The sequence below is a fragment of the Periophthalmus magnuspinnatus genome, unplaced genomic scaffold (genome assembly GCF_009829125.3).
Source record: "Periophthalmus magnuspinnatus isolate fPerMag1 unplaced genomic scaffold, fPerMag1.2.pri scaffold_138_arrow_ctg1, whole genome shotgun sequence".
NCBI lineage: Eukaryota > Metazoa > Chordata > Actinopteri > Gobiiformes > Gobiidae > Periophthalmus > Periophthalmus magnuspinnatus.
This window is the reverse complement of record NW_022986707.1, coordinates 17,501-45,442: the sequence shown is the minus strand read 5'-3', so window position 1 is coordinate 45,442 and position 27,942 is coordinate 17,501. Positions and strand designations below refer to the sequence as shown.

Here is a 27,942-nt window from a genome sequence, read left to right as displayed (position 1 = left end):
TTAAGTTTCACATTTTATATATTATTATTTTTCATTTTTATTATTTTATTTTTATTTTTTTACTTTATTGAAATAACAATAATAGAAGCATATGTAACATCTCATATAGGGCTGGAGATTGAGTCATGTCTATTCGTCAATGAAATGGTTGGGGGAAGGTCTACAGACAATCCTCTGACAATAAAAGCATGTGGTTTGGAGCAGAGTTCAGAGTTTGAGGAAGAAGTTGGGCTATTTTGTGTTACATGGCAATGATTAAAATCCTGTATTGTTTATTTTATCTTATCTTAATTAAATCAATAATGAAATCCTATTTAGAAAAAAATCTAATTGAAAACTGAGATTTAAATCAGTGTGGGAGAAAAAAAATTCATGATACATTTTTTACCATCTATATCATCTGAAACTAAGGGGATTCTCCAAAACTGCCAAGTGTTACATCTGTGGTTACGTCTTCTTTGAGCGAGAGCCAAGCCTGACTCCAGGGCTGATATTTGGTGCCCAGATGTAAAAATGATTTATGTACTTTTTGTTCTATGACCATCCATCAAATTGTTTTTATCTAAAGTGGAGGTTAACCTTAATAACCTCACTGGCACTGACATTTTCAATCTCATCTGCAACATTTACACTTACTGAACTTACATGCAATACAGATAAACAGTTGAACTCCACTTTGCAAAGGAACACAAAATACACCCAGCTTCCATTATCACCCTTCCTTCATGTCATATAACAATCGCAGCCTGGGGCTAAAGACACTGCAGGTGTCAATCAGAATAAGAGCTGACAGGCAACACACCACTGGCAAATGCTGGTGACTCACGGTGCACACCCAACTGTTAGACACAAGAACACACATGCCAAGAACATAATGTGAAAAACCCTACCAGAATCCTAGAAAAGATGGTGAGCAAAGTAGTTGCCTAAAGTTATGAATATGTTCCTTAAGTTCTAAGATCCTGCATGTGCCACAAAAATGCACTACTGTTACATTCCTCCTGTGTTTATGTGTATGATCAAGTCAGGTGTAAAACAAACATGACTTCCTGCCCCAACATGCACAGCAACAATATACTTTAGGAATTATACACGATTTGAAGAGCCCTGGGTCCATCTATGCCACTACCAGCTTCATTGCATCCGTGGGCCTTCTTGCCATGCAGAACCCTTTTTATAGAGTCTAAAATATCTAAATACATAAAGCTGAATTAAACAACTGACCTTTTACTTAACAGACTACATGACAATATTTCAGGTTACTGTCATGTTTCTCACTAGATGACAGCTGCTTTTTATTTTCTGTGACAAATGTGTCTGATCAAGTGCCCATTAAAAGGTGGACAAACAGGTCTATTCACATGTTTTGGGGATAAATGCAAAGTTTGAAATACATTTGACTAGTTAACCCGGGAGTATAGTTTGTAAAATCATATAAAGAAATGTAAAAGTGACTTCCATGCAAGTTTAAATCGCATTCCCACCTTTGCAAGAATGTAACTTCTGATTACTCCACTTGCCTGTTTCACTACATGGAATAATTAACTCTACCTAAGTGTTTTCAGCAAGTTCAAATCATTTTTAAACGTATTTTCATGCTATAGTAGTTTATTGTAAAGCACGTTGGCATAAATAGGTTACTGTATTGTTGTCCTGGATTAAGGCTGACGCGCGCACTTACATTCTTTGATTAACCGGCTGAAGTTGCCAGTGCATGGCGAGAGAGAAGCCGAAAAGACTGCCCGGGTCCCCATTCTTCCGCACCACGTTGTCGGTGTCCAGGTTAAAGGCCCAGAGTTTGGTGCATCCCAGTAAAAAGCAGAGCCCAAGACCCCAGGTGATCCGGTCCCCCATAACAAAGTGCACTCTGTCTGACCCCGCGCGTCCTGGGCCTGGAAGGAGCAAAGTGCTACTGAGTGAGTGCGCGCAGAGCTGCCCCGTGTAGTGTCACTGCTCCTCCCACAAGCTCCTGCTACCTATTATACAGTTTTAGAGTAGGACCTATCTGACTCCTCTCTGGGAACACTTCCTGTATCCTAATATCATTTAGTAGGCCTTGGTTTAGAAAGAATATCTTCCAAGTAATGTTTAAAATAGATGGTCTTGCCAAGAAGAAATCAACCAGGATCCAGTAGAATACAAAACAAACACAATACCCTGGCCTATACAGAGTCTGGTCTGTGACAGAAATAGCCTATTGCCCTGATTCTGATTTTGACTTGGCAGTGGTGGCTTTTAATATTATGCCTATGCTTACAGCTGCGTACAGTCATGGTTACAACTATGACTAACTCACAACAGCTTACTCATTTTACTACGTTCACCAATATAAGATTTAATGTAGCAGACCAGATCATGTCCAGCTTGTCTCCATTCTAAAGGCCCATAAGATGAATGACAAACCCACAGGGACAAGTCGCCCTTAAGACATTCCAGCAGACAGTGACCTACAGCCTCACATCACAACACTGGCTTTGTTGCACACAGAGACACACAGGGAGAGAGAGAACTGCTCACTACTGTATAAAAGACACAATTAATGGTGGCACAGGGAAAAGGCCAATGCAAGAATGTGCTCTGTGTACAGGTTTCTTATCCCATTTAGGTTGTATAAATAGACTACAAGTGAGTTTGCACTTTAAGAGACTTGATAGTCCCTGAGTGGAAATAGGAAATACCTACATTGGTTATTAGATTTAAATGAATATACGTGTCTCTAAAACAATCAATCTGGAACATAACTGAATGTTGAAGACTACTGTATGTGAGTTTATTTGTACATTGCAGGTTGTGTTTGGCATGTCAAGATCAGCAGTGACTAGGGTCATAATTTAAAGCTCTGTTCAAAGCTGAAAGCAAAGGTTTACTAAAACAGAGCAGAGACTCTTTAGGCATCAAGATTAATTTGTACATTTGCCTGTCTACATAATCATAATTACTATGGGGAAGTAAAGGTCGCACAGTGAAGCCAAGCTATGAATCTTGACTTTTTACATCAATTTATTGACACAGATTTAGGTTTAAGGTGATTAGTTAACAAGCAGACCTAATGACTGTAGGGATATGAGGAAGATACTGGATTTATTCATGGACAGTTTGACTTTGATGCAGTATGTGGCTAAGGAGCCTGTGTTACTGAGGCAAAGTATAAAACACATTTACCCACTGCCTTAGGGTTCATAAGTAAAGAATTAGTGATTGACTTTGAATCACCCGGAAAGAAATATTTCATTTCTTCTCAAATGACTTTCACGCACTTATGTACGCAAGTCAAGAGTGTTTGCTCACTGTGTTGTGGCCTGAGGTACAGAGTGAAAGTGCCTAGACCTGCCCCACCACAGCCCTGTGATTGTTCTTAAAGCTGAAGCGTCACATAAAAAGCCTTCACCTGAGGGCGTGGTGCAGAGAACGAGGCGTGCGCTGTACAGCCTGTAGAAACACATAGCCTCTGGGCCAACAAACATGTACAGATTTCACAAGAGCAGCTCCAGCCCAACACATTTCATAACAGTCACAACTTGGCTCTGTGGCTTATGTTGACATATGCTGCTCATTCTGAATCAGCTGTGGCAAACTGTTTGTCAGATCTGTAAGAGGAAGGGAACATATGGCTTTTAAAACTCTTTACTGTGTTGATCTCATGTAAATATTGATGGAATTATTGATGAAGTTCCTAAAAGCTCACAAAGAATTCATTCAATAATTTCATTTTATTTCTGCGTGTCGCGTCATTTATTATAATTTACCCTTTTATAAATAAAGGCATAAAATATGGAAACATTTCTTGGCTAACAAGTCATCATTTAAAACTAACGCTTTGGTTAATGTCATTTGAGGACAACCATGTGAATCCAACAGTATACAAGGTTCCCAGTATTGACCACATTTGCCCTATAGCTTGACTTGCAGCTTAACGCACGGTGAATGCAGATGAGATCTCTATAAGCATATTGATTTCAATAAGATATAATTGATGTCTTTTTCTGTGATCCCTCAGGGAATGACTAGCCCTTTTAACAATCCATCACCTGAATGAGCAGTTCAGACCTAGCCCAAGTCAGGGGTTGAAACTTGATCTAGAAGGCCTGCTTGACAGTCAGGTGTGCCCAAAAACATTGCATGCCACTGAGGAAAAAGAAAAAGTCACCCCATAGATTCTGGTGTGCCATTTTATTCTACATGTAGCAACTTTAGTGATGTAACTAATGCACTCTTTCCTATGCTGTACTTCTTCTAGGGTTCTACTTTTTTGTCAGTATTCAAAACAACTCAAACAGTAGTCTACATAACAACTATGCAGTAATTAGTAGAACCAATGTAGTTTAGTTACGCATACTATAGTCTAGCAAAACATCCATCCGTGTAGGCTAGAGACTTTTTGTGTCAAGATAAAATAATTTAACAGTAAGGTAATCTGGCATAAACAAATATATAAAATAAATAAACTTGTAATTGACTCATTTAACGAAAAATGGATTCACATATAATATGCTAGAATACTTCTTTGGCCCTGGACACTTTGAGCAGGGCAACAATCACCGCGTGTGGATAATTCCTTTTTGTATTTCTGAATATCAAAGACATTCATGAGAGGTGACCTAACATCGTGTATGATTTCTTGTGAAAAATACAAAGAAACTAGTTCTGTTTAGTCTTATCTCATGTGTCCAAATGTCTACTAGTGTAGCTGAAAAACTGGTTTTCCCCTGGTCCATAGCAAAGCAAGGGATTGAATGAGTTGCTAAAGTGCACTCTATACGAATGCAATGTGAGTTTAACACGTTTACAAGTGCCTTTAAGTCAAGAAAGTGTTTGGTTTAGGAGCAGACAATGCCTCCTACTCTCAACATTCCTAATGTGTCAAAAACAACTAAAACATTCCACCAGTGAAAATGTGAAGAGGTCAAAAAAAAAAAACGTTTTTCCACCTTGTTAAAATCCATTCAAAACGAGACCCTCCCTTTTCTGATCTGGTGACTCAAATTTGACTTGAGTCTTCTTCTGGCACACTCACATGCATTCTTTTTGATCAACTGATTAACTTGTAACACACAAATATACTTGAAAATACCACTTTAATGCAGTTAGCTGGAAGTTCGCTGCAATAAACAATGCATACACTTTTGCTGTAGTTTCTGGCTATAAAACCTGTGACACTGTTTGCCTGGGGGCCCTTCAAAGTAGAGGTTGGCTGTTGACATGCCAATAGACTTCTGAAAACTAAGAAGAAACAAGACTAGCCATTTTGGTCTCAAAACACAAACAAGAACTATAAATAGCTTGTGTTATATTGTCTGTTTCTCTAGTATTGAAAACAGTTATACTTTAGGCCTGCTGCTATTGAAACTGCACCTTCTGCTACCATCACATGTTACTGTGCCACTGACTGCTTAAAAACACCAGTTCTGGCAATAACTGTCATTTTTCTTGACTTTCTTTGATAAACCAAGTATAACAGAAGTGCAAGGCACTTTCTCAGAATTTAGGTGCTGTGAATGACAGCGTGTTTCCGTATGAATGATGGACATGCCTCACAGCTCTGAAAATCATGTGACCTACTAATTTTTCAATTTTACACATCTCCATAGAAACCAGGAATTTGTGGCGGTCCGCAGTAACATCTCAGGTAGGTGTGATATATCACACTCTCACAGGGAAGCAGATAGACAGACACACACCTGTCTGATATATACAAAAATACTGTAGAAATGCAGTTAATATTCAGGACATTTAACTTCAATCTCTTTTTTAATTGTAACTTTCACCAGCTTTTAAGGAAGTACTTCTTATTTCAAATATAAATTAAATATTAAGGACAGGACTTAAACTTTAAATGTTGTTGATGATATTGTTTTCATATCCAAACCATTAGGCTTGTGATGAACAAACAAGATAAACACAAACACTTTAGGTACATCTTTTAAAAAGGACTAAAGTTAAAGTTCAGGGAAGAACACACTAAGCAGAACTAAGAACAGGGCAAGAGGAGGAACAAGTCTGGACCTGGTAAAGAATGGAACAAATGAGAGAATTCATGACAAAGATCCAGTGCCTCTCCCTGCCACTCCCAGCTCCTCCCAAAATCTACTCCTCATCTTACTACTCAGAGGTGATTGTACTTGTACACCTAAGGTTTTTATTGAAATATTTATTATTTCTATCTTGTGTGAATAAGGGTGAATCAGAACAGCTGGCCCTCCTTTATTTGCACAGTTCACTATCTCCCAGCCATCAAATGGCACTCACAGTAGCGTGCATTGGCAGGAAGTGAAAACACACCCCATAACACTGGGAGGCAAGCCAATTCATCTTCATAAACATTTAGTCTGACACATCATCATTCTGCCATGCCCACTGTCTCCAAGACTGTAAAACTCATATATAGTTAATAGTGGCCAAACAGCAAAGGGGATGGACCGATTCAATTATTTTAACAGTTGATCATTTACCATAATGGTGGACAATAAATGACTATTCTGTTCCACACTTTAGAGCCTTGTGTATGTGAACTACAGTGTCTACTATGGGCTTGCACACATGTAAGAATTATTAAATCCATCTGTGAACAAAAACAGAGAAGATAAAAATATTGAAAAAATATGAGCCTACGATTGATATGCCTGGAATTTAAAACTGATATACTTCTTTACTCAACTGCAGTTTTGCATTTAGTAAATATTCAAATTCACTCCAAGTTTAGTGGTATAAAGATAGAGAACAACACTTGTGTATACATGCTTTTATATTCGTTTGAAACCATTTGAAAATTGTCTTTGTAAAAGCTGCCATCTACTGGACATTCTAGATAATGCATCGAGAATGTAATAAATCATTGAGTTTTTATATTATATTTTATATATATATTATATATATATGCGCAGATATTAAAATTATGTTATGATAATGTATTAAATAATGCACACAAAAAATTCACCTTTTATTTACTGACAAATAAATAAGAATAGAAAGTTTGTTGTGCGCCATTGTAGTTATACAATTTATGATACAAAAATTGTAAAAAGTCAAAGCAGCATTTTACCATAAGTAGCTTTAGTTTTATATATCGCTCATGCAACGTCCTCTTCAGGCAGTTTGGTGAGAATATCCACTCCATCAGCTGTAACGACCACTGTGTGTTCAAACTGAGCGGACCTGTGCAGAAGAAAACATTGAAATATGCAGCAGTCCTGTACGATATATATGGAGTTTATGTTTGATTAATAATAACAACAATAATAATAATAATAATACATTTTATTTATAAGCGTCTTTCAAAAACACCCAAGGACACTGTACAGAAGAAGTTAAAAACAAAAAAAGAAATGGGGAAAAAAAACACACAATACAATATAAAACTGGATTGGTAATAAAGGACTAGTATGCACCTTTTGTCATCTGCAGATACTGCCGTCCACTTGTCTTTAAGAATCCTAAACTCTGGCGACCCCTCCATTAGTATGGGCTCTGCAGACATAAACAGACAATCTCATCTACATGCTGTCTTTCTTTCTGTGTATTTTAATTTTAACATTTTATGTATCGTTACATGTTGAGACAAAAAATACAATGGCAAAATGGTTGAGGAAAAGATTTATGACATAAAAATAGAAAAACAGAAATCAGTGGCCTATAGGGGGCACTAAAAACATACCTATTGTAAAAGCCATTCCTTCGTCCATAGTCATATCATTGTCATTTGCTGAAATTACAAAGAGGGTAGAGAAACAGTAGTAAAACAGAATATAGTTTTTTAATGCATTCTCCTCCAAACTTTAGAGGGAACTAAACGAACTCACCATGGTGCCAGATCTCAGGATGACAATGAAAACTAGAGCCAATTCCATGTCCTATAAAATATGGGCACACTTGGAAGCCACTGGCGTGTGCTATTTTGCTGCAACCATACCCACAAAATCCAGTCGTCAGGATTAAAGCTCAGTGTTATTCGCCATGATTATGTGTACCTAATAGTGTTTCCTATAACACAGAGGGGAGCCCCGGGGTGACAGGCGGCAATTGCCTCATCTCTGCAACGCCTGGCAGTTTCCACTAACTTCTGTCCAATCTCATCCACCTGACCAATCAGAAAAGTCTCTGACGTGTCACCATGGTAACCGTCTAGATATACCTGTAAAGACAATGTAATTTTAATATTGCAGTGAAGCATCCATTTTGTTTTGGGCTGAAATGTATAACTTACAGTGACGTCAATGTTAATAATGTCCCCATTTTTAAGTTTACGGCTGAAATAAAAAATATGTGAGACATGTAAAAAAAAAAAAGAAGAAAGTTTGGCAAACTTGGTACACTTGATATTCATAAATAGAAGAAGGTGAAAAGCATGTGTGTACTGTAAACTCACCTATCAGGAATGCCATGACACACCACATTATTGACAGAGGTGCACACAGATTTTGGAAAGCCTCCGTATCTGAGAGGAGATGGGTAGGCGTTGTGTTTGATTGTCTCCTGATGCACGATGAAGTCGATTTCGTCTGTTGTCATACCAACCTGGAAATCAGGCCGCATGTTTCAGGGTTCTAGGACCATAACTTGATTTACAGGATACGCTACTACCTGTAGTCCCTGCCCGGCAAGCAGCAGCACATGTCTGGCTAACTGACAGGCTCTGGCCAGGCCCTCAATCTGCTCCTGGTTCTTTATCTCTATGTAGTCCGGCCATTCTGGGACTACTCCAGTGCCCACATAGTCAGGATGCACAATATGCTACAGAGAAGAAAGAACAATAAACAATGAACACAACAAATTACAGTATGTTTTTTTTTTCTTTCCGCTGAAGCTCAAGTTACTTTTTAGTCATATGTAAATGTAGGCCTTAAATGTATATAAAGTAAAAGGTGTACTTTTGGTACTGCGTAGGCAGGCCGGACAGTCTCTGGGCGCACTATACTGTGGGATTGACTATTCCACTTTTTCCAGAAAAAACACCGAGACTGCTGAGACAGAGGGGTCGTGTGCGGATCACAGACCTTAAGCCCACATATGCCCCTAAGAAAACCTCCAAGACCTGTAAAAAAACAAAAACAAAAACAAGACATATATTAACACATTATGTATTGCATGAGAATTGAAAGTGTCCAAGAATAGAGACCAAGGGGTGATTACACACACACTTATTCAAATGATTAATCGGCCCATATTGTTTCTGGCCAGCTTTGTTAAAAGCATGGTCACTTGTATGTGTTAAAAGTTAGCTCTGCAGCTGCCATCTAACCTCAACTGTCAAAACAACGATCTTCCCGTCAAACGTATCGAGAGTTGTTCGCAAAGGAGCAGTGAGACACACTATGAAATATGCTATTACTATGAAATATATTACAGATGATGTAAAGTTAAGTGATTGATTTACCTCTTGTAAGTCCAGCAGAGCAGTGCGCCGCCATGACACCACCGCTCCTCACGTGGTTCTGAAGTCACGTGGTGCACATTCTTTTAACGCGGATAACGAGTGTTACTGTGAAATGAGCAGTTTCGCTTTCAATATGCTGCTGTAGTACAAGACGCCTGTCATTTGTGATGTTGTTGTATTTATCATGAAAATTTATACTTAGTTTAATTTAATCATATTTACGGTATAAATGATATCGTGTGAGATTGGCTTTATAATTATTGATTTATGACAAACTGTGCTAATAAGATAAGTGCAAGAGCGACGTTATAACAGTGTCCATTGTTGCCTAAACGTATGTAACAATACACTAGTAGGGCAGGTAGGAATAAGGTCACAGCCTTATCAATGACAACCAGGGTTATCTCACAGCGACGCCTTCCCAAGGCTACTAAAGATAAATACATCTTTAAATAGACTGGGCTGTTTCCTAAAACAGAACAAAACGGTTTTAAGGTGAGGGGCTTTCGTAGTAGCTCTCCTGTGCAGTGGGCGTGTGTCCTGAGCAAAAGCCCTTATTACATCAGTCTGCAGTGCCCAAGTCACAACATACAGCCGCGTGACCTTAGAGAAGTACTGCACTGTGTAGATGTGGAGAGGCGTCAAATTCAATATCAGCATCTGCTCACATTATTATCATGCCTGTGGATTAGCGGGAGACTGTCTCGTAGTTGAGTAGAGCCGAGGCGTTTCCTACTTTGTTACGGAGGACGCTCTCACTGTACGTGACGTCAAACCAGCATGGCGGTCAAGGTGACTTCGGCATCTCTTTCCTTACGCTATTTTCTCAATATTTCTCCTAATGTTGCATGATTGTTGCCTTATTCTTTAGTGGGGAGTGTCAAAGTTGGATTTTGTCTTGTGGTTCATGTAGGTTTTTCGAGGATGTGAAGCATTCTGAGTGTGTAGCATCATCAGGTTTAATCCCTGGCCTTGGTGGGAGAAGCAGTGCATCAAAGTTAGCTCATTGCAGCTAACCGGCTGCTAATGTCGCTCTTTTAACCTTACTTACCCAGTCATTTGAACATTTTTCCTTTTACTGCAACCTCTTTTACTATGCCGTCTCCTAATATCTATCGTGATTAGGCAGTCATTCCTGCGTTTTCTCTTTTTAACTATCTATCTAACTACTGGTAAACTACATCATGATGTAGTATGTGCTTTATGTCTTCCATGATCATCTCAAGGAGACAGCATTAGTGTGTAGCTTGGCTTTGGGCTTTATATTCGTATCACTCTAAAATACTGGAAAAAGTGGGGTTTTTTTCCTAATGGTGAGATGTGTTGTGTTTTATTGTAGGTGCAATCCACTAAACGAGGCGACCCAAACGAGCTTAAGGCAATCTTCCAAAAGGTAAATATTGTTCTTTCCCCCATCGAAACCAGGTATGTCAGCAAGAAAAATTTGCATTGTTAGTTTCTGTCATTGACTTGTTAATGAATAGGTCACAAAGCAAATGTTAGTGTATTGGGAATGTGCCCAGTTTATAGGAGAATCTGTAATGTTGTGTCATGGGATTTAAATTACAACATTAGATGCAGCCTTGGGTTGACTGCACACTGCTGCATTTACAATGAAGTAAGGCACAGCAAAAATGTGATCCTGTCTTCAAGTCTCTGTGTAGTTATACATTGCATTATATTGTTTGTAGTGTAGCATTAGACGTTTAAACAGGACCAGACATTTTTGGTTGGAGGAGCTACGGGGGTGCAAAGTTCTTCAATGGCGGTGTTCACTTGACATGTTAATTTAGAGCCTTTTATGATTGTTAGCGCACCCCCACTGACTGATAAGTGTTTACATGTAGTTAAAGTTAAAATATTAGGCTATTTTCTGATACATGTTATAATATTGTTTTCTCAACATACCTGGAGTTGTGTTTTTTTCATTCACACCCGCTGAACACACAAACCTTGCATATTTACACTGCATATTTACCCTAACAGAAAACACTCTGTTTCACCTTGAGATGTCATGTGGTAATATAGGAAGTGTTCCACTGCACTAAAACTCCATATGCCTTTAGTAGAATCATTGGGATAATTTCAGCCCTGGAATTGCCAGTCTCTACAAAAAATGGCAAAAGATGGCTATAAACCTGAAAACTACCACTACCATTTAATCACAAGGTAGAACATAGCATTTTCAGCTTTGGAGATGTAAACAGACTAACAATAAAGAGTTGTCCAAACGTGTGTGAATAAAACGGAACATAACTCCAGGTATATTTGTGAGGAGGTAACAGCATTAAAACACTGCTAAAAGCTCATAACAATTAATTTAGTGTAATATAGAGACTCAAAGGTCAAATGGCTTACAAATTATGGCTATTTAATTTAGTCTTTTCTGGCATGTCCTACTCAAACCACACTTCACACTGCCTGTGAAAGTTGACACTTGGTTGAAGTTTATGAAATAAAAAATGTATTACAGTGATGGTACTTTAAATTGATGCAAACACGTATCAGATTGACTGTTCTCATGGTATAGATGTAATGTTTCACAAAGCTGTGGGCAGAGATATATTAAGGTTAACTGTTCGATGTTCTCTTCCTTTAGTATGCCAGTGTGGTGGATAAAGATGGAGAGAAATTTATGACCCCTGGAGATTTTGTCCAGAATTATTTAGGATTACATACTCCGATCCATCACAACCCCAAAACGGTCCAACTTATTGCTGCTGTTGCTGACACTACAAAGGACGGGTATGTTTAAAAACCCATTATCAAGTTCTCATTTTATTATCAGTAATTGCATATTTAGTAGTCCATATCTGATTCAAATTGCGTAGTAGTTAGAACCACTGTAGATAAGATAACACACTGTCAATGACTTGTATTGTGATATGACTTTGGTGTGAGCTCTGAAATGCACTTACTTAAAGTTTCAGTTTAGTGAATGTCAACACATTTTATTTTTTGTCACAAACTTTGGTTTGTTCTAAATAAGATGTAAATGCGCTCTAATTTTGTTTTTGTTCCCCTCTGAACACAATTGTTTCCACAATGGCAGGCTCATCTCATTCCAGGAATTTCTTGCTTTTGAGTCTGCCTTGTGTGCACCGGATGCCCTTTTCATAGTCGCCTTCCAGCTGTTTGATAAAAATGGCACTGGAAACATTTCCTTTGGTAAGTTGCTCTCTGTGATTTTTGTTTTCTTTATTATTACTTCAGTGAATGCCCATGTGGAGGAATTTTGTTAACATTTTTAACCCGATTAGTCTACTGGCTAATTCGCTCCACATGCGCAGGCTTGCACAATTGGCCTTGTGGATTTATTTCCTCTCTCATGGTGTATTTTACTCGGTTGTTATGTGTTCATTCTTCTATCTGGATTACATGTGAAGAAAGGTCATTGCCTGGACAGAGGAAAACATCAGTCTCGAGGGTTCAGGAATCGCACACACTTTCTGCTGATACTGTGATTGTGCTTTACAATGATGTGCAAACTATGAATTAGTTATTTTTTGTTTTGTTTTTGTGCAGAAAATGTACGGGATATCTTCAGTCAGACAACAGTGCACCACCACATCCCCTTTAACTGGGACTGTGAATTTATCCGACTCCACTTTGGCCATGACCGTAAGAAATGTCTCAACTACCTTGAGTTCACCCAATTCCTTCAGGTACACTATGTGCTGCACTATTTTCTGTTTAAATATAGGATTAATAGGGTAGTGTTAAAGGTTAAGGTTAAACTCGTATTCTTTGTTAGGAGTTGCAGTTGGAGCATGCACGGCAGGCATTTGCCCAAAAGGACAAAGGCAAGAATGGTGCCATCACCGCTATGGACTTCAGTGACATAATGGCCACTATCCGGCACCACATGCTCACACCATTCGTGGAGGAGAATCTTGTCTCAGTAAGTTATGCACTTGTATCTAAGGATGACATTATAATATTTATTTGACACAATTAAAGAGAAATGCGTTTACATAATGTTATATTATGTGTTACAAATTTCAACAAAAACATTTTCTTGTTAGTGGTGGGTGACTGATAGGGTGCTTGTGGTGTTGTATCAAACCCTCATCCCTTTGTTTTTACAGCTGGAAAACGGGAAACCCCACTGTTTTACCTTATTTGCTCTTTGTATAAGATATTTCTTTCTTTATTTAAACAAAAAAGCCAATGCACAAATGTACTCTTGAAATGCCAAATACCAAATAATGTAATATTAATTAATTTATAGCGGACAGTGCATGTTGAGCAACAGTAACTGTTTAACATGCCAGAATTAGCCAAAAGGCTAGTTTTCATCTGTTGTCCATTGCCATGACGTACAGATGGCTCCTTTTTATAAAAACATTTGCAAGCATGGTTAAAAAGTAGAAAAGCATTAAGTCTTAAGAAGTGAATCATAGCGAAGAAAAATAATTAAAACAGACTGGTTATTAAGAACAGCATGCAATTAATAACAGTAAAAGATTATGTTAAAAAAGCACAAGAAAATAAACAAAGGGGCAATAAAAGATTTGTTAAAGCAGAATTACAGAGAAGCACATGCAAAGGACAAACACTAGATGGCAGCAGCAGGAGTTTGGTGTTGACAGGTCTGATTTGTTAAAAGCCAAATTATTCCACACATGCAAAGAAGTCAAACCCATGAAGAACCTTTTGTAGAAATTAGTGAACACATGGAGAAAGAAGGGTCCAAACCAACTTAGAAAGCCCAGATACCAGCTGCAAGGTAGTTGCATTGACTACAGAGGGATTAGTAAACAGAATGTTCCAGTGCTCACTGTGAAGGCTATCATCCAAATGTTAAAGGGAAATCTTTTCACCCTAGAAATTACCCAGACATTTTTGACAAGACTCTGAAACACTGGAAGACTACAGTCCAGTTAATTGACATCATACCTACAGTGTAGTTTGGTGGCAGCAACATCCTTGTGTGGGGCTATAGACTGTATATATAAATGGACATAGCTAACCTGCTAGCTGCTGTGTTCTAGATAGGAAATAAGGATTGGTTCTGGCTCTGTTGGCTCTGGCTCCAAATTAGCCACTATAACTGCTAGCCTCAATGAGCTTCATTTGACTGGAGCCGAACGCTATAGATGACGTCGCACTCCCTTAGTCCACTTCTTTATATCAGTGGTGAGGCTATTGACAAACACACAGCCAAGGAACTTGGTTGCTAAACCATGTTCCTAAAATGGCTGAACTCACGAACAATTCTACAGTAAAAGTGGTCAGTGAAAAGTTTGTGTTTTGTGTGTAAGAATGGGCCAAAACACAATGGAACAATTGATGGGCACAATATTGGACAGGCTTTGCTTGTAATGTATTATACTGCTTCAAAGTATGTCCACCCCTTTTTGTCTTGTGTTTTTGGTGCTAATTGTAATTATTGGATTATTTTTTTCCCATCATCTCACATTAGTGCACATTATTATTGCCATCTATGGGTTGGTATGATTTGCATGTGTAGATTACTTGGGTTTGATGTTCCTCAATATCAGCTTTTTTCTTTTGGGAAATGGTGATTTGTGCAATACTTATTGCAGCTGCTATGTAGTTCATCTATGCTTCACTGTTGGTACCTAACACATTGTCAACAATGATATAAATTATTAGTGATAATCTAATGTATAATATTGTGGTAAGTGAATACAAATGGTTTGTCACTTTTTTCACTAACTGCTTCAACATCTAGGCTGCAGGTGGTGGAACATCCCACGTGGTCAGCTTCTCCTACTTCAATGCTTTCAACTCACTACTGAACAACATGGAGCTAATCAGAAAGATCTACAGCACAATGGCTGGTACAAGGAAGGATACTCTAGTAACAAAAGGTACACTATGTCAGAAAATGTCTGACATTATTGATCAACATAACATTTTGAAAGAACAATAACCTTAAATCATTTTCTTTTTCTTCAGAGGAATTTGTTCATTCTGCCAATAAGTTTGGTCAAATCACTCCAATGGAAATAGACATCCTGTACCAGTTATCAGGCTTGCATTCTCCCTCTGGGTAAAATATAATTTTTTTTTAAATTTATGAGCCATTGTTTTACTTTCAGTATCTATGGCTCATTTGAATATTTGTGTACATGTACTAGGCGTCTGAACCTTGCGGACATCGAAAGGATAGCTCCATTAGAAGAAGGAAGTCTGCCGTACAACCTTGTTGAATCTCAAAAATCAGTATGTGGCAGAATCTGTGTCTGCCATTCATAATTTGGCAATGTGTACATTATTTATTCTGTTTTGTTGTTAGGTTCATGGAGATGGTTCAAGGCCTGTATGGCTTCAAGCTGCTGAGTCAGCGTACAGGTTTTTTCTTGGCTCTATTGCTGGAGGTTAGTTGCATCAACAAGTTGCATCTTGCCTTCTTCATCAGGTACATTAAAAGTAGATTAATGTTTTTTTTTGTAGCTACGGGAGCAACAGCTGTGTACCCCATTGATTTGGTAAAGACTCGTATGCAGAATCAGAGGTCAACAGGGTCATTTGTTGGAGAGCTGATGTACAAAAACAGCTTCGACTGTGCAAAGAAGGTGCTGCGTTATGAAGGATTCTTTGGCTTCTACAGAGGTAAAATCTATTTAATTGTTTGGGTCTGTGTTTCCTTTACACTCTTACATTGAATTATGTCCACAGGTCTTGTTCCACAGCTTATAGGTGTGGCACCAGAGAAAGCCATCAAACTCACGGTGAGTCATTTTCTCAAAAATATTTAAATCATACATGTGCATGTACATGTTGGATGTGATGCTAGCTGCTGGCATAGCTTGTTCAAAAACAAGATCAAATAAAAATGGGCTTGTTTTTGTTTCTCAGGTAAATGATTTTGTGAGAGACAAATTCACAGAAAAGGATGACTCCATTCCTTTATTTGCTGAGATTATGGCTGGAGGATGTGTAAGTGGCATTTCACATATTGATAAAAAACGTAATAGTTGTCTAATGAGCAAACCATATGAATGTTCCCTTCTGTTGTTTGTATTAGGCTGGTGGCTCTCAGGTTATCTTCACCAATCCTCTTGAGATTGTGAAGATTCGCCTGCAGGTGGCAGGAGAGATCACCACTGGTCCACGAGTCAGTGCACTGAGCGTGGTTCGAGATCTTGGATTCTTTGGGTTGTACAAGGTTTGACAATAATGCAATTACCTTTGGATAATTTTTTTTTATAGTTTTGTAACATGTTCCTTGATGTCTTCACAGGGGGCTAAAGCATGTTTTTTGAGAGATATTCCTTTTTCAGCCATCTATTTCCCTGTGTATGCACATACCAAGACCTACATGGCAGATGAGCAGGGCAGGCTGGGCCCATTGCAGCTGTTAACATCAGGAGCTATCGCAGGTAACATCAACAGCATCTCAAGTCCAATCTCCCAGTACTTTTCACCATTAAAGTCACAGGGTCTGCTGTGATTTTTATGTAGTTACTTCTGTTTTCCAGGTATCCCTGCTGCCTCTTTGGTAACGCCTGCTGATGTAATCAAGACTCGCCTGCAGGTGGCAGCGCGGGCCGGACAGACGACCTACAATGGTGTTGTGGACTGCTTCTGGAAAATCTTGAAAGAAGAAGGCTTCAGGGCTTTGTGGAAGGGAGCAGGAGGTGAGTTTATTTGCAGTCCATGTCAAAATTAACATATGATATTTTAACATCCACTTTGTCCTTCCAGCTCGCATGTGTCGATCTTCACCGCAGTTTGGTGTGACTCTGGTGACCTATGAACTCCTGCAGAGGTGGTTCTACATTGACTTTGGTGGACAGTAAGTACAAAAATTGACATGCCATTTTTTGAGTTGATAAACATTTTCTGATGGCTCCCTCTCTCTGAAGTCGCCCAGCAGGATCTGAGCCTACTCCCAAATCTCGGATTTCAGAGCTCCCGCCCATTAACGCGGATCACATTGGAGGGTACCGCCTGGCTGCCGCCACATTTGCAGGAGTGGAGAACAAATTTGGACTCCATCTCCCCAAATTTAAATCCTCTGGTGTAGTCTCTATACATCACTCAGAGCCACCTGCTGCTCCGGCTCAGGGACCATAGCTAGTTTAATATCATAACATTTTCATTTCCTGTTCCCATACCAAGAGATGACGTAACACAAAGAATACGCACAATAAAATACACTCCACAAATGAGGCTTTCAAACAACCAGCAGAGCGCGCCCTTGCCTAGGACTCCTCTGGCCCTGTGGTTCCAGCTGCGGAGGAATACAGTGGCTCACAGCTGTGGGTTTTTCTACAAAAGCTAAAGCCTCAAGCTTCCTCTCAAAGTAGCTATGATTTGTATTTTTTTTTTGGGCAGATACTTGTGTGCGTAGGACTTTTTATTGGACAAATATATAAAGTGTATACTATTTCAGATTGGTTAACATGGTGAGTGGAACTTAACTCTTAAGACAGACTGTTCATACTGTAAAACACTGATGCAGCTAAAGAGAGTTACAAAGTGCACTCCAACTGTAACAGCAGCAGAAATGTTGGGCCTTTGATCCTGACCTCCAAGAATCGGTCTTACTGATGTACAGAACATTAAAGTGTTTTCTTGATAAAAGATCAAAAGGAAAATTAGCATATAATAAATTAAATGTATTTCAATTATGTCATTGTATTTTATTGATTAAAATCATGGGTTTGATTTTACAAATGCCTCGAGTTTGTTTAAGTGCCACAATGACATTGTTAGAAAGGGAATACAGTAAAGATGGACAAAGTATTTTCAGTAAATATTTTTCAATATTTTTGCAATATCACAATGCTGTGTGGAGGGAATAAAGTTGAAATTACAGTATTTCTGTTAAGTTTGGTTCAAATTGAAATGTGTTGGAAAAAGGCTTACCAAATGGAAAATGGAAATGTAGAGTAAAATTACTTCTGTACTTATTGCCAGCTACTAATTGAGAGTATTGCAAATATTTATTTGACCTGAAACTCGCATGAGATTTCACAAGAAATCAGAACATGTACTCTCAAGTTGTTGAAACAAATTGCAAATCAGTGTAGTGTTAAAAAAAACTACGCAAAACTTGCTTTAATTTCAGGAATCTAGTATCTAAATGTTAAGAGATAAACAAAAAATGTACATAAATAATAAATATCTGGTTAAAATTCATGAAGTTGCACACATACTACTGTGTAGTTCAGAGTAGTAATATACCGCTTCAGTGGTGGTTAACACTGAGGAAATGGTTAAAACAAAAGCAAAACCCTTTGCAATAAAGAAATAAAAGGTGCCAAGTAAAAAGGTTTGCACAAGTAAAAGTTGTCTTTAGCAGAGGAGTGGTATTCAAGGTCCTGAGGGTCTCAGCATTTAAGCATTACATGGCAAATCCCTTTTCAAAGATTTTACTTACCAAATACAATTCTACAAGTTCAATAATTGAGCCATTTACAGTTTAAGTCTAATCTCTAGAGACACATTCAAATGTTTTCTAACTTGTATCCCTGCACTTCTCAGGCCAGGTGGAAATGGGTAAAAGCAGAATATCAGAGTAAGGTCCTCTTAGTCAGTGTGCAGTGTGCTTAGTGTTGAGTGTACTATACAGAGCTGATAATTTGTAGGTGCGTAACATTAGGCATTGGCCAGCTCCTCTGCTTCATCTCGATTCTCGTTGATCTCTGCTAGTGTTCTGACAAACCGGGTCCACTCATCAGCTTTAGGCACACAAATTTGCTACAAGAACAAAATTTAGTGTCAATCTTTTAATCAAAGTTTGACATTTTTTTATAACTCAACCAAAACTCTTACCTCTCCAACATCATAAACCTGCACCCTCCCTTCAGAATCTCCAGTAGCTATTTCTTTTCCTGAATGAGCCCATCTGACACGATTGAGAGCGGGAGCCCCCTCTACAGACACACTCGCAGTAGGGACCTGAAAAGAAATAATGTATTTACAGCATTTAAACTAATCAAAAAGAGCATAAAATTTAATAAGTATTTGAGCATACTTCAGTATCATTGTTCAAGTTCCAAAGGTCCAGGCGTCCGGACAAGTCCACACAAGCGAACAGCGCAGGGTGAGTTGGTGACCACATGGCATCATACACATAATCGCAGCTGTCCTCGAATGAGTACAGTGGCCGCGTGCTCTACAGTAAAACAAGTGTAAAGAGTTATACTGCTGCAACATAGACAAAGGGTTGAATGTGGCCATGCGGAAGGCACCTTGGTACTCCACAATTTCACAGTCCAGTCAAATGACGAGGATATGAAGAGATGGGAGAAATCCACTGGCCCAGCAGCACTGTGACAGCTCAGGCCTGTCACAGGACCATGGTGGCCCTCAAACACCTCAGTAATGCCCGCCTTACTGTAGATCAAAATCATAATTAAAACATTTATGAAGACTGTTTAAATGGAACATAATATGTAAAAATGTTATATGCTTTTAACCATATAATAACCATAATCATATTTTTTGTTTTAATAATAATGGAAAACCTAGTGGCTGCTAAGTTGAAATGTCACTATGAGGTTCAGTTCGGCTGTTCGGCTAATTCTAATTAGTAAGGTTTTTATGGTTTAAAATGAACAGAAATGAAAATAATGATTAACATTTCTTATAGTTTACTACTAAATACATATGTCCTTTTTGAATGAATTAAAAGAGCAGTTCTCTCACCTCCCATGGCGACAGGCAGTGTAGACAGAGCCATCTTCACTTCCCACCACAAAATTGTTGACATCTCCCAGAGGAAAAGCCATTGATGTGACAGCCACAGCTTTGCTCTGTTTGAACACCAGTTCTAAACTGTCCTGTAGATTATAACACCAACACCCACAACACAATAATTAAGACTGACCAATCATTCTGACTAATGTGAGTAGACTGGGATCAACCATACGGCACCTGTGGCTGGGAGAGCATGTCCAGGCTCCAGGAGCACATCTTGCCGTCGGTGGAAATACTGATCAGATTGTTTGCATTCTGTGTGCCCACGACATTCACACAGTACACTGGGTGCTGCATAAGAGCAAGCATGTTGAGAAGTGCATGATGATATAAAGGATAGATTAAATGAAGTTAGAAGAGAGTGAGTGCTTACAGTGTGTGCAGCTGCAGACAAGGGAGTCCTCTGCACTGGTGTACGTTTGTTGCTCCGATTGTCCCATAAAACTATCTGTCCTGAATATGTTCCACCCACTACCAGGTTGGGATGAAACTTGGCAAAACCAGCTGACATAACTTCAGACTTTAGGCAAAAAGGATAAAGATAACAACTTTTATTACAGAATGAAACATAACTTTTGGTAGAATGTAAAATTGGTAAATGGCTCACCTGGCAATGGAAGATGTACTCAGGTGTCCCCTTTTTGTATTTCATATTCCAGACCAGAGCCACCCCATCAGGCTCATGAGGGGCATCTTCGTTGTTGTTATATGAGGCCACTAGCAGCTCGGGATACTAAACAAAATATACTTTGATTGTAGATAACTACGTTTTAAGGAAAAATAGAATGTGGCTAGCTTTACCTGTGGGGACCAGTCTAGACAGGTTACCACTCTGTTCTTAGTCCAGCGCTCATCTGCAAACTCTCTGGTCACAACAAGCTTTGCCCCAGCTTGCAACTCCCTGTACAAAACATGCCAATTAAGGTTGTCTATCTCTTTACTTTTGCCATTTTTAAAGTAGTTTTCTCACCCCTCCTTATCGTCCAAGTCCCTCCCACTGTAGTCGAAGCAAACGTCAACCTGCTCAGCTAAAGCTCTCTCCACAATTCTGCTGCCGCGCTCAAAAAATGACACAAACTCCTCTGAGTGCAAGACCTGGAGCTTCTCCTCCTCAGTCAGCTCTTTGGGTGTATCTGTGCACAAAACCTTGTCTAAAGGTGACCTATTTAACTTTTTGGTGGGGGCGTGTCACCTGCATATTTAAAATGAGATGTTATTGCTTCTCCTGCAATCAGAATCTATCCAGCATGTATTCAGTTCTTCACAGATCTGACCTTGTGGTAGTGTGAAACATTCCTGGTGAAGCAATAACTTCCATGGAAACAAGCAGGTGGCAAACCCTCCACCAGAAAAGTTACACAGTGTATCTTTAATTAATTAAAACCTAAAGTATTTGAAGATGTTGTCATATTTTACCTTCTTCTTGGTGGTCTCCTTGGTCACCTTTCTCCTCTTGATTATCCTCTGATGGAGGAGGAGCCGTTATCTCCTCTTCTTCATCATCTTCTGCAGTGTACAAATACACAAAGTAATCAATTTTTATTTATTAATTATAATGTTTGTTGTCAGTTATAACTGACTTTACCTGCTTTTTGATCAGTATGGGCTTCGGTGGGGGTCTGAGTCTCTTTAGAGTAGGACACCAGTTCTTTAGGAGCGAAGTCCACTTGGGTTACTTTAGACATACCCAGCCTCAGTGCTCCACGTCTATACAGTAAATACAAATTATGTGTTGAAAAAGTGGCATTTAATTAAGAATTACTATAGACAGAAATGTACAGATAAAAATGCAGATACAAAATTCACACCTGACAACACTTAAGACAATATAAAGGTGAAATCACATAAACTGAATAAAGCTGGAAGACACATCATAGGGAGAGAGAAGGAGCAGTACCCAATCAGCTCAGAATCGGAGTGCAGCTGCAGAGTGGAGGGGTCAGGATCCCAGTGCAAAGTCCTTACACAGCCAAGCCACCAGGTGATATTAGTAAGATATTGTCAACAGGAAAAGAACAAGCAAAAGGGCGCAAGAAATGGGAATGGAAGATGGGTGCGTTGAACAAAAGACAATATGCAAATAAAAAAAAGATAAAGAGGACAGAGAGAAAGAAAGAACGGAGTGTGTGTTAATTAACAAACCAGGTCAGATCTCTTTACTCATATTATTAGTTATTACACATGTTATAAATACGCTACATGCAAGTAACTACAAGCATACATTACTGACCTTGGTCCTGCATTGCCATCCCCAGAGTCCTGGCTTCCTGCGTCGCTGCCCACTGATTTGTTGGAGGGAGACATGGGGGCGGGGACTAGGTAGTGAAACAGACATGTATCCTCTGTTACTACCCGCAGGGGCTGAGCTGTCAGTGGTGTGTTTTGATGAAAAGTCCGGTGAATGAAGGAGGAGGGGAGACATTTGTTTGTGTGTGTGTTGTAGTGTGTGTAGGGGTGTGTGTGTGTGCGCGCGTGTGTGTATATGTGTGTGTAAGTGAGCATGCAGTAAGTGGGGCAGGACACACAAGGGGACACAAAGGGGAAGAGAAGAGAGAACGAAAATAAATGGCAGGCAGGTTTAGGAGTCATGCGATCAAACTGTTAAAATGTGAACAGACAGGGGAATAAACACTGCGAAACAGTTATGGGAAAACACTGCAAATCAATGAAGCAAACATCAAGGAATGATGGGAGTGAATAAGTGAGCTGACACCATGCAAAGTGGTGTGTTTTATAGTTTTACCATGTGGTATGTCAGGAGTGATGCCAACACTCTGCAGCAAAGCCTCCGCCTCTCTCCTTTTCCTCTCAAGATCTGAGTCTTCATGACCGGATGCCTCTCCCCCACGCTTTGAATCCACCTGTGTCATATAGACCAAACAAAGTTAACTAAGCAATTATAATTCCTTGGTATAGGCTAATGTCGATAAAATCGTACATCTTTCTTTTTCTTTTCCTCTTCTTTTCTCTTCTTCTCCTCTCGAATCTGTGCAATCCGTTGTTTCTTTCTCTCAAGTTCAGCCTTCAACTCACTCTTGTCAGACATTCTGTTAAAAAGTGAGATTAGAGCCTAAAGTTAAAATTTACATTTTTCAGTTACTACTCTGCAACAATTCATGAAGAAGACTGGTTCACTAATTGCCCAGAGCGTATCACACTGTATCACACTGTAGACATGTGAACACCAACCAGCTGTGTATAACAATGTCTCCATTATATTTATGTAATAAGACACAGAAACAACTTTGTAATGTGGATAGTAATATAACCGAGTATATTTGAAAACTGACTAAATTAAAACATACATTTATGTAGCTCACATTTGGATTTTATTAAATTACTGTTTATGGGAATAAAGTTTAGTCCAGTCAATTCAAGAGTAAACTCCTGTGTAATAAAGTTGCATTACACCCATATTATTACTACAGAGACACTGGACCAGAGCACACTGTGTGTCACAGACAGAGACACTGGACCAGAGCACACTGTGTGTCACAGAGACACTGAACCAGAGCACACTGTGTGTCACAGAGACACTGAACCAGAGCACACTGTGTGTCAGAGACACTGAACCAGAGCACACTGTGTGTCACAGAGACACTGGACCAGAGCACACTGTGTGTCACAGACAGAGACACTGGACCAGAGCACACTGTGTGTCACAGAGACACTGGACCAGAGTACACTGTGTGTCAGAGACACTGGACCAGAGCACACTGTGTGTCACAGACAGAGACACTGGACCAGAGCACACTGTGTGTCACAGACAGAGACACTGGACCAGAGCACACTGTGTGTCAGCATCCACAGCTCTGACAACATTAATAAACACATAATTACAGATTTAACATGGCTTCGTTTGATTTATTACAATTACTACTACTCCTACATTAACTTCGAACAATAATATGATCCTTAGTGCGCTCAAAGTATGAGTTTATTGTCTGTGTGGAGTTAGCTGCTTAGCGGCTAATCTCCATGGCAGCGCCCAGGCCCAGTCCCGCTACAATGAAGAATAAAACATCGACACAATAAAACGCCTCTTTTTCACGCGGGATTCGGGTTTTAACAACACGTTGCAAAGCTACATAGGCATAAAACAAATACCTGGCGTTAGATGTCAATACAAGAGGAAATATCTGGAGCTAATCCAGTTTGTAGTGTGCAGAGGAGTGATGTGATGGAAACTGATGATGCTGGAAGACAAGCGCTCTTCCTCTGCGTTTGGACGGTCACCATTGGTGCAGTTTTTGCGCCATCTACAGTTCTCTACAACCCGCGGTCTTATCGTTCTTTAAAAGCCCCTCCATAATACTCTACATTAAAGCGGTACTTTTTTCCTTCCTTTTTCTTGGTTAGCCTATAACCACAGACATTGACAGGTATTAAAAACAAATCTTTTAGCCTAGTAAAAAAAAAAAAAAAAAAATCTTTATTATAAATGTTTAAAACTAGGCTATGCACCATACAGTCTGTGCTATACACAGAAAAGTGACACAGACACACATTTAATATGATTTTATTTCTGGTTGTGGCAGTGGCTGTATCTACATAGATACACTATACCAAATGAACACAGGCAGGGTTTGGTGCTGATTATTAATATCATACTTATTGACGTTACTCCTCTGGCTCAGCTGCTGGCATGGAATAGGCAAAAGGGTCATAAAGATCACGTTTGAAATCATACGGGTCAAAGTGGGGGTAGAGTGTTTTCTCTGTGGCTGGTGCTGGGGGTGCAGTCTCCTCTGCTTTCACCTCCTCCTCTTTGACCACCTCAACAGGCACCACTGGAGAAGCTTGAGCCTCAGGTGGGACTGCCTCTACAATAGCCCGTGGAGGGTGGTCAATGAGGCAGTCAGGGTCCCAGTATGGATCGCAGTCGTACTCCATACCTTTGATGCTGACAGCAGGAGGCGGGGGAGGAGGAGGGGCAGATTTTTTAGGAGCAGCGGGAGGAGCAGATTTTTGGACTGGAGCTGCAGCTTTCATCTCCTCCTCTGTCTTGGGACGGCAGGCTGTGTTAGAGCGGGGGTCACAAAGCACAGGGACAGCACCCGTCGGCAGGTACACTATCTGAGGTTTGCATAAAGGGTCCTTGGGGTTGCACAGGTAAATCCTCTGAGCATTGGCCAGAGGGTCCGGTGTGGGAGCTGGAGTGGTGGGAGGTGGAGGAGGCTGGGTGGTCGTGGTGGGTGCTGCAGTGGTGGTGAGCACACCCATGGCATTCTGGTAACTGGATGCATCTGGACCATAATTGTGCTCCAAGTAACGCATTTGTTGGTACAGCATCCTGAGCCGGTCTATCTCATAGATCTGAGGAGGAATTCACACAAGCACACAGTAAGTGCCAGTGAAATAAGGACATACCTTTAAGTGTGATTAATGTCTCACCCCTTCATGATGTCCAATGCTGCTGTAGAAACGGTAGTAGGATTGAAAGTTTGGATCGGCACGGTACCACCTAGGATCAACATTCCTCTTGGGTCGTGAATTTGTTAAGAAATCATGTGCTTGAGCAGAGCCAATGCTAAATGGAGTATCTAATAATGAAATAAATGCAATACAATAATCCAGAAAAACAATAAGACTAATATGTGCATAGAAAATATTGAAACAATAGGAGAAGTACATACCTGCGGATTTTTTCATTTTCACCACTGGAGATGCACTTAACAAAGCTGCAAAAACGATGCAAGCATAAATGGAATAATATGATTTGTTAAAATGTTCACAATAACATATGAGTTAATCAAGAAAACAAACCTGGTATAGCAAGTACACAGCTTAACGCTCTCATCAGAAACTCCTGGGATCTCATCTTGACCATCTGCATTTAACATAAAGTCAATATAAAGTGAATGTTAATCATATTCTAACCAAAAAGACAAACACTGCAACACTTCATAAAAATGTACAAAGTTAAATTACACCATTATCGGTCAACTACAGTAAAATAAGAGAAAATGATAATCTCACCTTGCACACCCCCTTTCTTGGTCTAAAGAGTTGTAGTGCACAGAACAGTTCATAAATAGTGCAGTTATCAGAGCGTCTTTCCCATTGGTTGCTGAACTGAAAGCATGGCTGACTCCTCCCTCTAACATGTTCTGGACTGACGTGGACGAGCTCATTAGACCCATGGACATGGGGCCGCTATAAAGGTGCACTTCAAACAAAATGTCACTCCTTGTAAAGCAGCAGGAAACACTTCTGTGACAGCAGGCCACTGTTTTGGCTGTGCGGCCAGACCGGTTTAAACCTTATTGGATTATATAGTAACAGATTATGTTACTATATAATCCAATAAAGACGATCTTTTACTTCAAGAAACAGTAATGTGTTGATTTTACTCCAAATCAAAACACTAAAATAGCATCAGTGACATTGGTACTGGTACAGTAGACATACTTGACTAAACATGTCTGGAAGTTAAAAATTAGCCCTCTGTCCTAAAACAGCTGGAAATGTCCTTTAACTAACTCCTGGATGCACAAAAAATTGAGGGGAAGACTCCTCTGTTACCTGCTGTTAGAAGCTCCCTGAAATATGCAGGAATTATGGACCAGCTTGTTCAAACAATGTTAGTCGTGTCAAGGTGACAAAGCCTGGGATCTGTGATTTAAACTGAACAATGCATACATTATGTTTTTGTTTAATTAAACCTCTGTAGCCAAGATTATAGAAAAATATAAAGAATGGTTGATGTATAGTTACACCTTAGTTTGCATAGGTCTATGAAATACCCACAAAATATACTTTTTTGATGATTGGGCCCTGTCTAGTATGTCAGCAGGTAAGTCTTCGATCAAAGACTACACACAGGAGACAAGGAGTCTGCAGGCTGCAGCCAGGTGGCTAATGATCAGCATCATGTGTTTCTGCTCTTTCAACATGACAAAATACAAGGCTAAGGGTATCTTTTACTACCAACAGGTTCAGAAAAGAAAATCCCCGTAGTCTTTGCATATTTGGGTGAAATACATAGTTTTAAACTGTTCAAACTGGCATTTGGATTAAAACACACCTAGACCAAACATTTCAATGTAAGGGGAATACTGTAATGAGCCTAATGCATTTTGAATAGTTTTACAGCAAAGTATTAATCTATGCTACTTTCAGGGCCTCAACAATAGTTGTGAGCCATTTTTCAGATCTCTGTGACGTTGCATAAAATCCTGGAAGACTCTAGGACACACTCTAGGACACACCGGATTCACAAGTGAATATTTATGCACACTCACATGTTATATTTCCAGACTTTGTGAGGACATTTTCTTGGAGACTGATCTTATAACCTTAACCATAATAATTAAATGCGTAACCTTAACCTAAACCCTGAAATCTTATTAAACCATGTTGTTGAGATTTACATCATGGGGACCCAATTTTGGTCCCCACAGCAGTGTGTATAGATTTCAGTCCCCCCCCCCCCCCCCCCCACACACACACACACACACACACACACACGAGGAGCCTAACCTAAGGAACTATATTTACCGTGGCACCTAAGAAAAGATCTGGCCTTATGGGTATATATATATATCAGATCTAAACCCGGTCTATAAAAGGACTATTTAAGGTCTTAACTACAGCTATACATGCTAGAAACAAACTCAAAGTATCATCAAGTGTGAAATTGTTTTGTTTAAGTAGTAAGTAATTTAAGTAAGAATAAGTAATAATAAATCGAGGATTAAGATTGAATTTATTTTCCTGCATCTGTAACTTTCCCATTGAATTTCCTTATAGGCTTTCTTTGGACAAACTAATGTGAATTGGAATGGCACTGAATTACTAACGCAACTGTTTAGTGTTTTCGTCAATTAAAAACAAACTTTTGCTATAATCCTCATTAAATGAGCATTCTTAAATTACGACTTTAATGTCGA

The 27,942-nt window shown here is 39.4% G+C and overlaps 4 protein-coding genes across 7 annotated transcripts; 1 reads left to right on the top strand and 3 right to left on the bottom strand.

Annotated features, from left to right (window-relative positions):
* Positions 1-6,924: 6,924 nt before the first annotated feature.
* Positions 6,925-9,417, bottom strand: LOC117393457 (methionine aminopeptidase 1D, mitochondrial-like). Its single transcript, XM_033991572.2, has 10 exons — positions 9,371-9,417; positions 8,865-9,028; positions 8,578-8,727; positions 8,363-8,511; positions 8,201-8,243; positions 7,965-8,128; positions 7,797-7,894; positions 7,652-7,699; positions 7,386-7,464; positions 6,925-7,152 (listed from the first exon to the last, which is right to left on the bottom strand). Exons 1-10 carry the CDS (start codon positions 9,402-9,404, stop codon positions 7,068-7,070), a joined length of 1,014 nt encoding a protein of 337 aa, XP_033847463.1. The 5' UTR covers positions 9,405-9,417; the 3' UTR covers positions 6,925-7,067.
* Positions 9,418-9,953: 536 nt separating this feature from the next.
* LOC117393455 (electrogenic aspartate/glutamate antiporter SLC25A12, mitochondrial-like) lies at positions 9,954-18,022 on the top strand. The gene is made up of 18 exons (XM_033991567.2): positions 9,954-10,162; positions 10,710-10,763; positions 11,970-12,115; positions 12,423-12,538; positions 12,896-13,035; positions 13,125-13,271; positions 15,069-15,207; positions 15,296-15,389; positions 15,478-15,562; positions 15,636-15,717; positions 15,794-15,952; positions 16,019-16,071; positions 16,199-16,279; positions 16,368-16,508; positions 16,584-16,722; positions 16,822-16,980; positions 17,048-17,138; positions 17,209-18,022. The coding sequence occupies exons 1-18, from the start codon at positions 10,151-10,153 to the stop codon at positions 17,417-17,419; spliced, it is 2,049 nt and encodes a 682-aa protein (XP_033847458.1). The 5' UTR covers positions 9,954-10,150; the 3' UTR covers positions 17,420-18,022.
* Positions 17,971-24,280, bottom strand: LOC117393456 (dynein, cytoplasmic 1, intermediate chain 2a-like). 4 transcript variants are annotated; one of them, XM_033991569.2, is made up of 17 exons: positions 24,158-24,280; positions 22,989-23,097; positions 22,794-22,911; positions 22,281-22,365; positions 21,948-22,010; positions 21,636-21,757; positions 21,467-21,556; positions 21,021-21,183; positions 20,852-20,951; positions 20,658-20,783; positions 20,424-20,570; positions 20,228-20,341; positions 20,000-20,133; positions 19,543-19,687; positions 19,326-19,466; positions 19,124-19,249; positions 17,971-19,048 (listed from the first exon to the last, which is right to left on the bottom strand). In XM_033991569.2, exons 2-17 carry the CDS (start codon positions 23,094-23,096, stop codon positions 18,947-18,949), a joined length of 1,884 nt encoding a protein of 627 aa, XP_033847460.1. In that variant the 5' UTR covers position 23,097; positions 24,158-24,280; the 3' UTR covers positions 17,971-18,946. The 4 variants fall into 4 exon arrangements, with proteins under 4 accessions (XP_033847460.1, XP_033847462.1, XP_033847459.1 ...); XM_033991568.2 differs by having other exon boundaries at positions 18,542-19,048; positions 22,281-22,416; XM_033991571.2 differs by lacking the exon at positions 21,948-22,010.
* A 390-nt stretch (positions 24,281-24,670) lies between these two features.
* On the bottom strand, positions 24,671-25,895 carry LOC117393454 (uncharacterized). The gene is made up of 4 exons (XM_033991566.2): positions 25,817-25,895; positions 25,687-25,731; positions 25,445-25,593; positions 24,671-25,366 (listed from the first exon to the last, which is right to left on the bottom strand). The coding sequence occupies exons 1-4, from the start codon at positions 25,884-25,886 to the stop codon at positions 24,671-24,673; spliced, it is 960 nt and encodes a 319-aa protein (XP_033847457.2). The 5' UTR covers positions 25,887-25,895.
* Between the last annotated feature and the right edge of the window lie 2,047 nt (positions 25,896-27,942).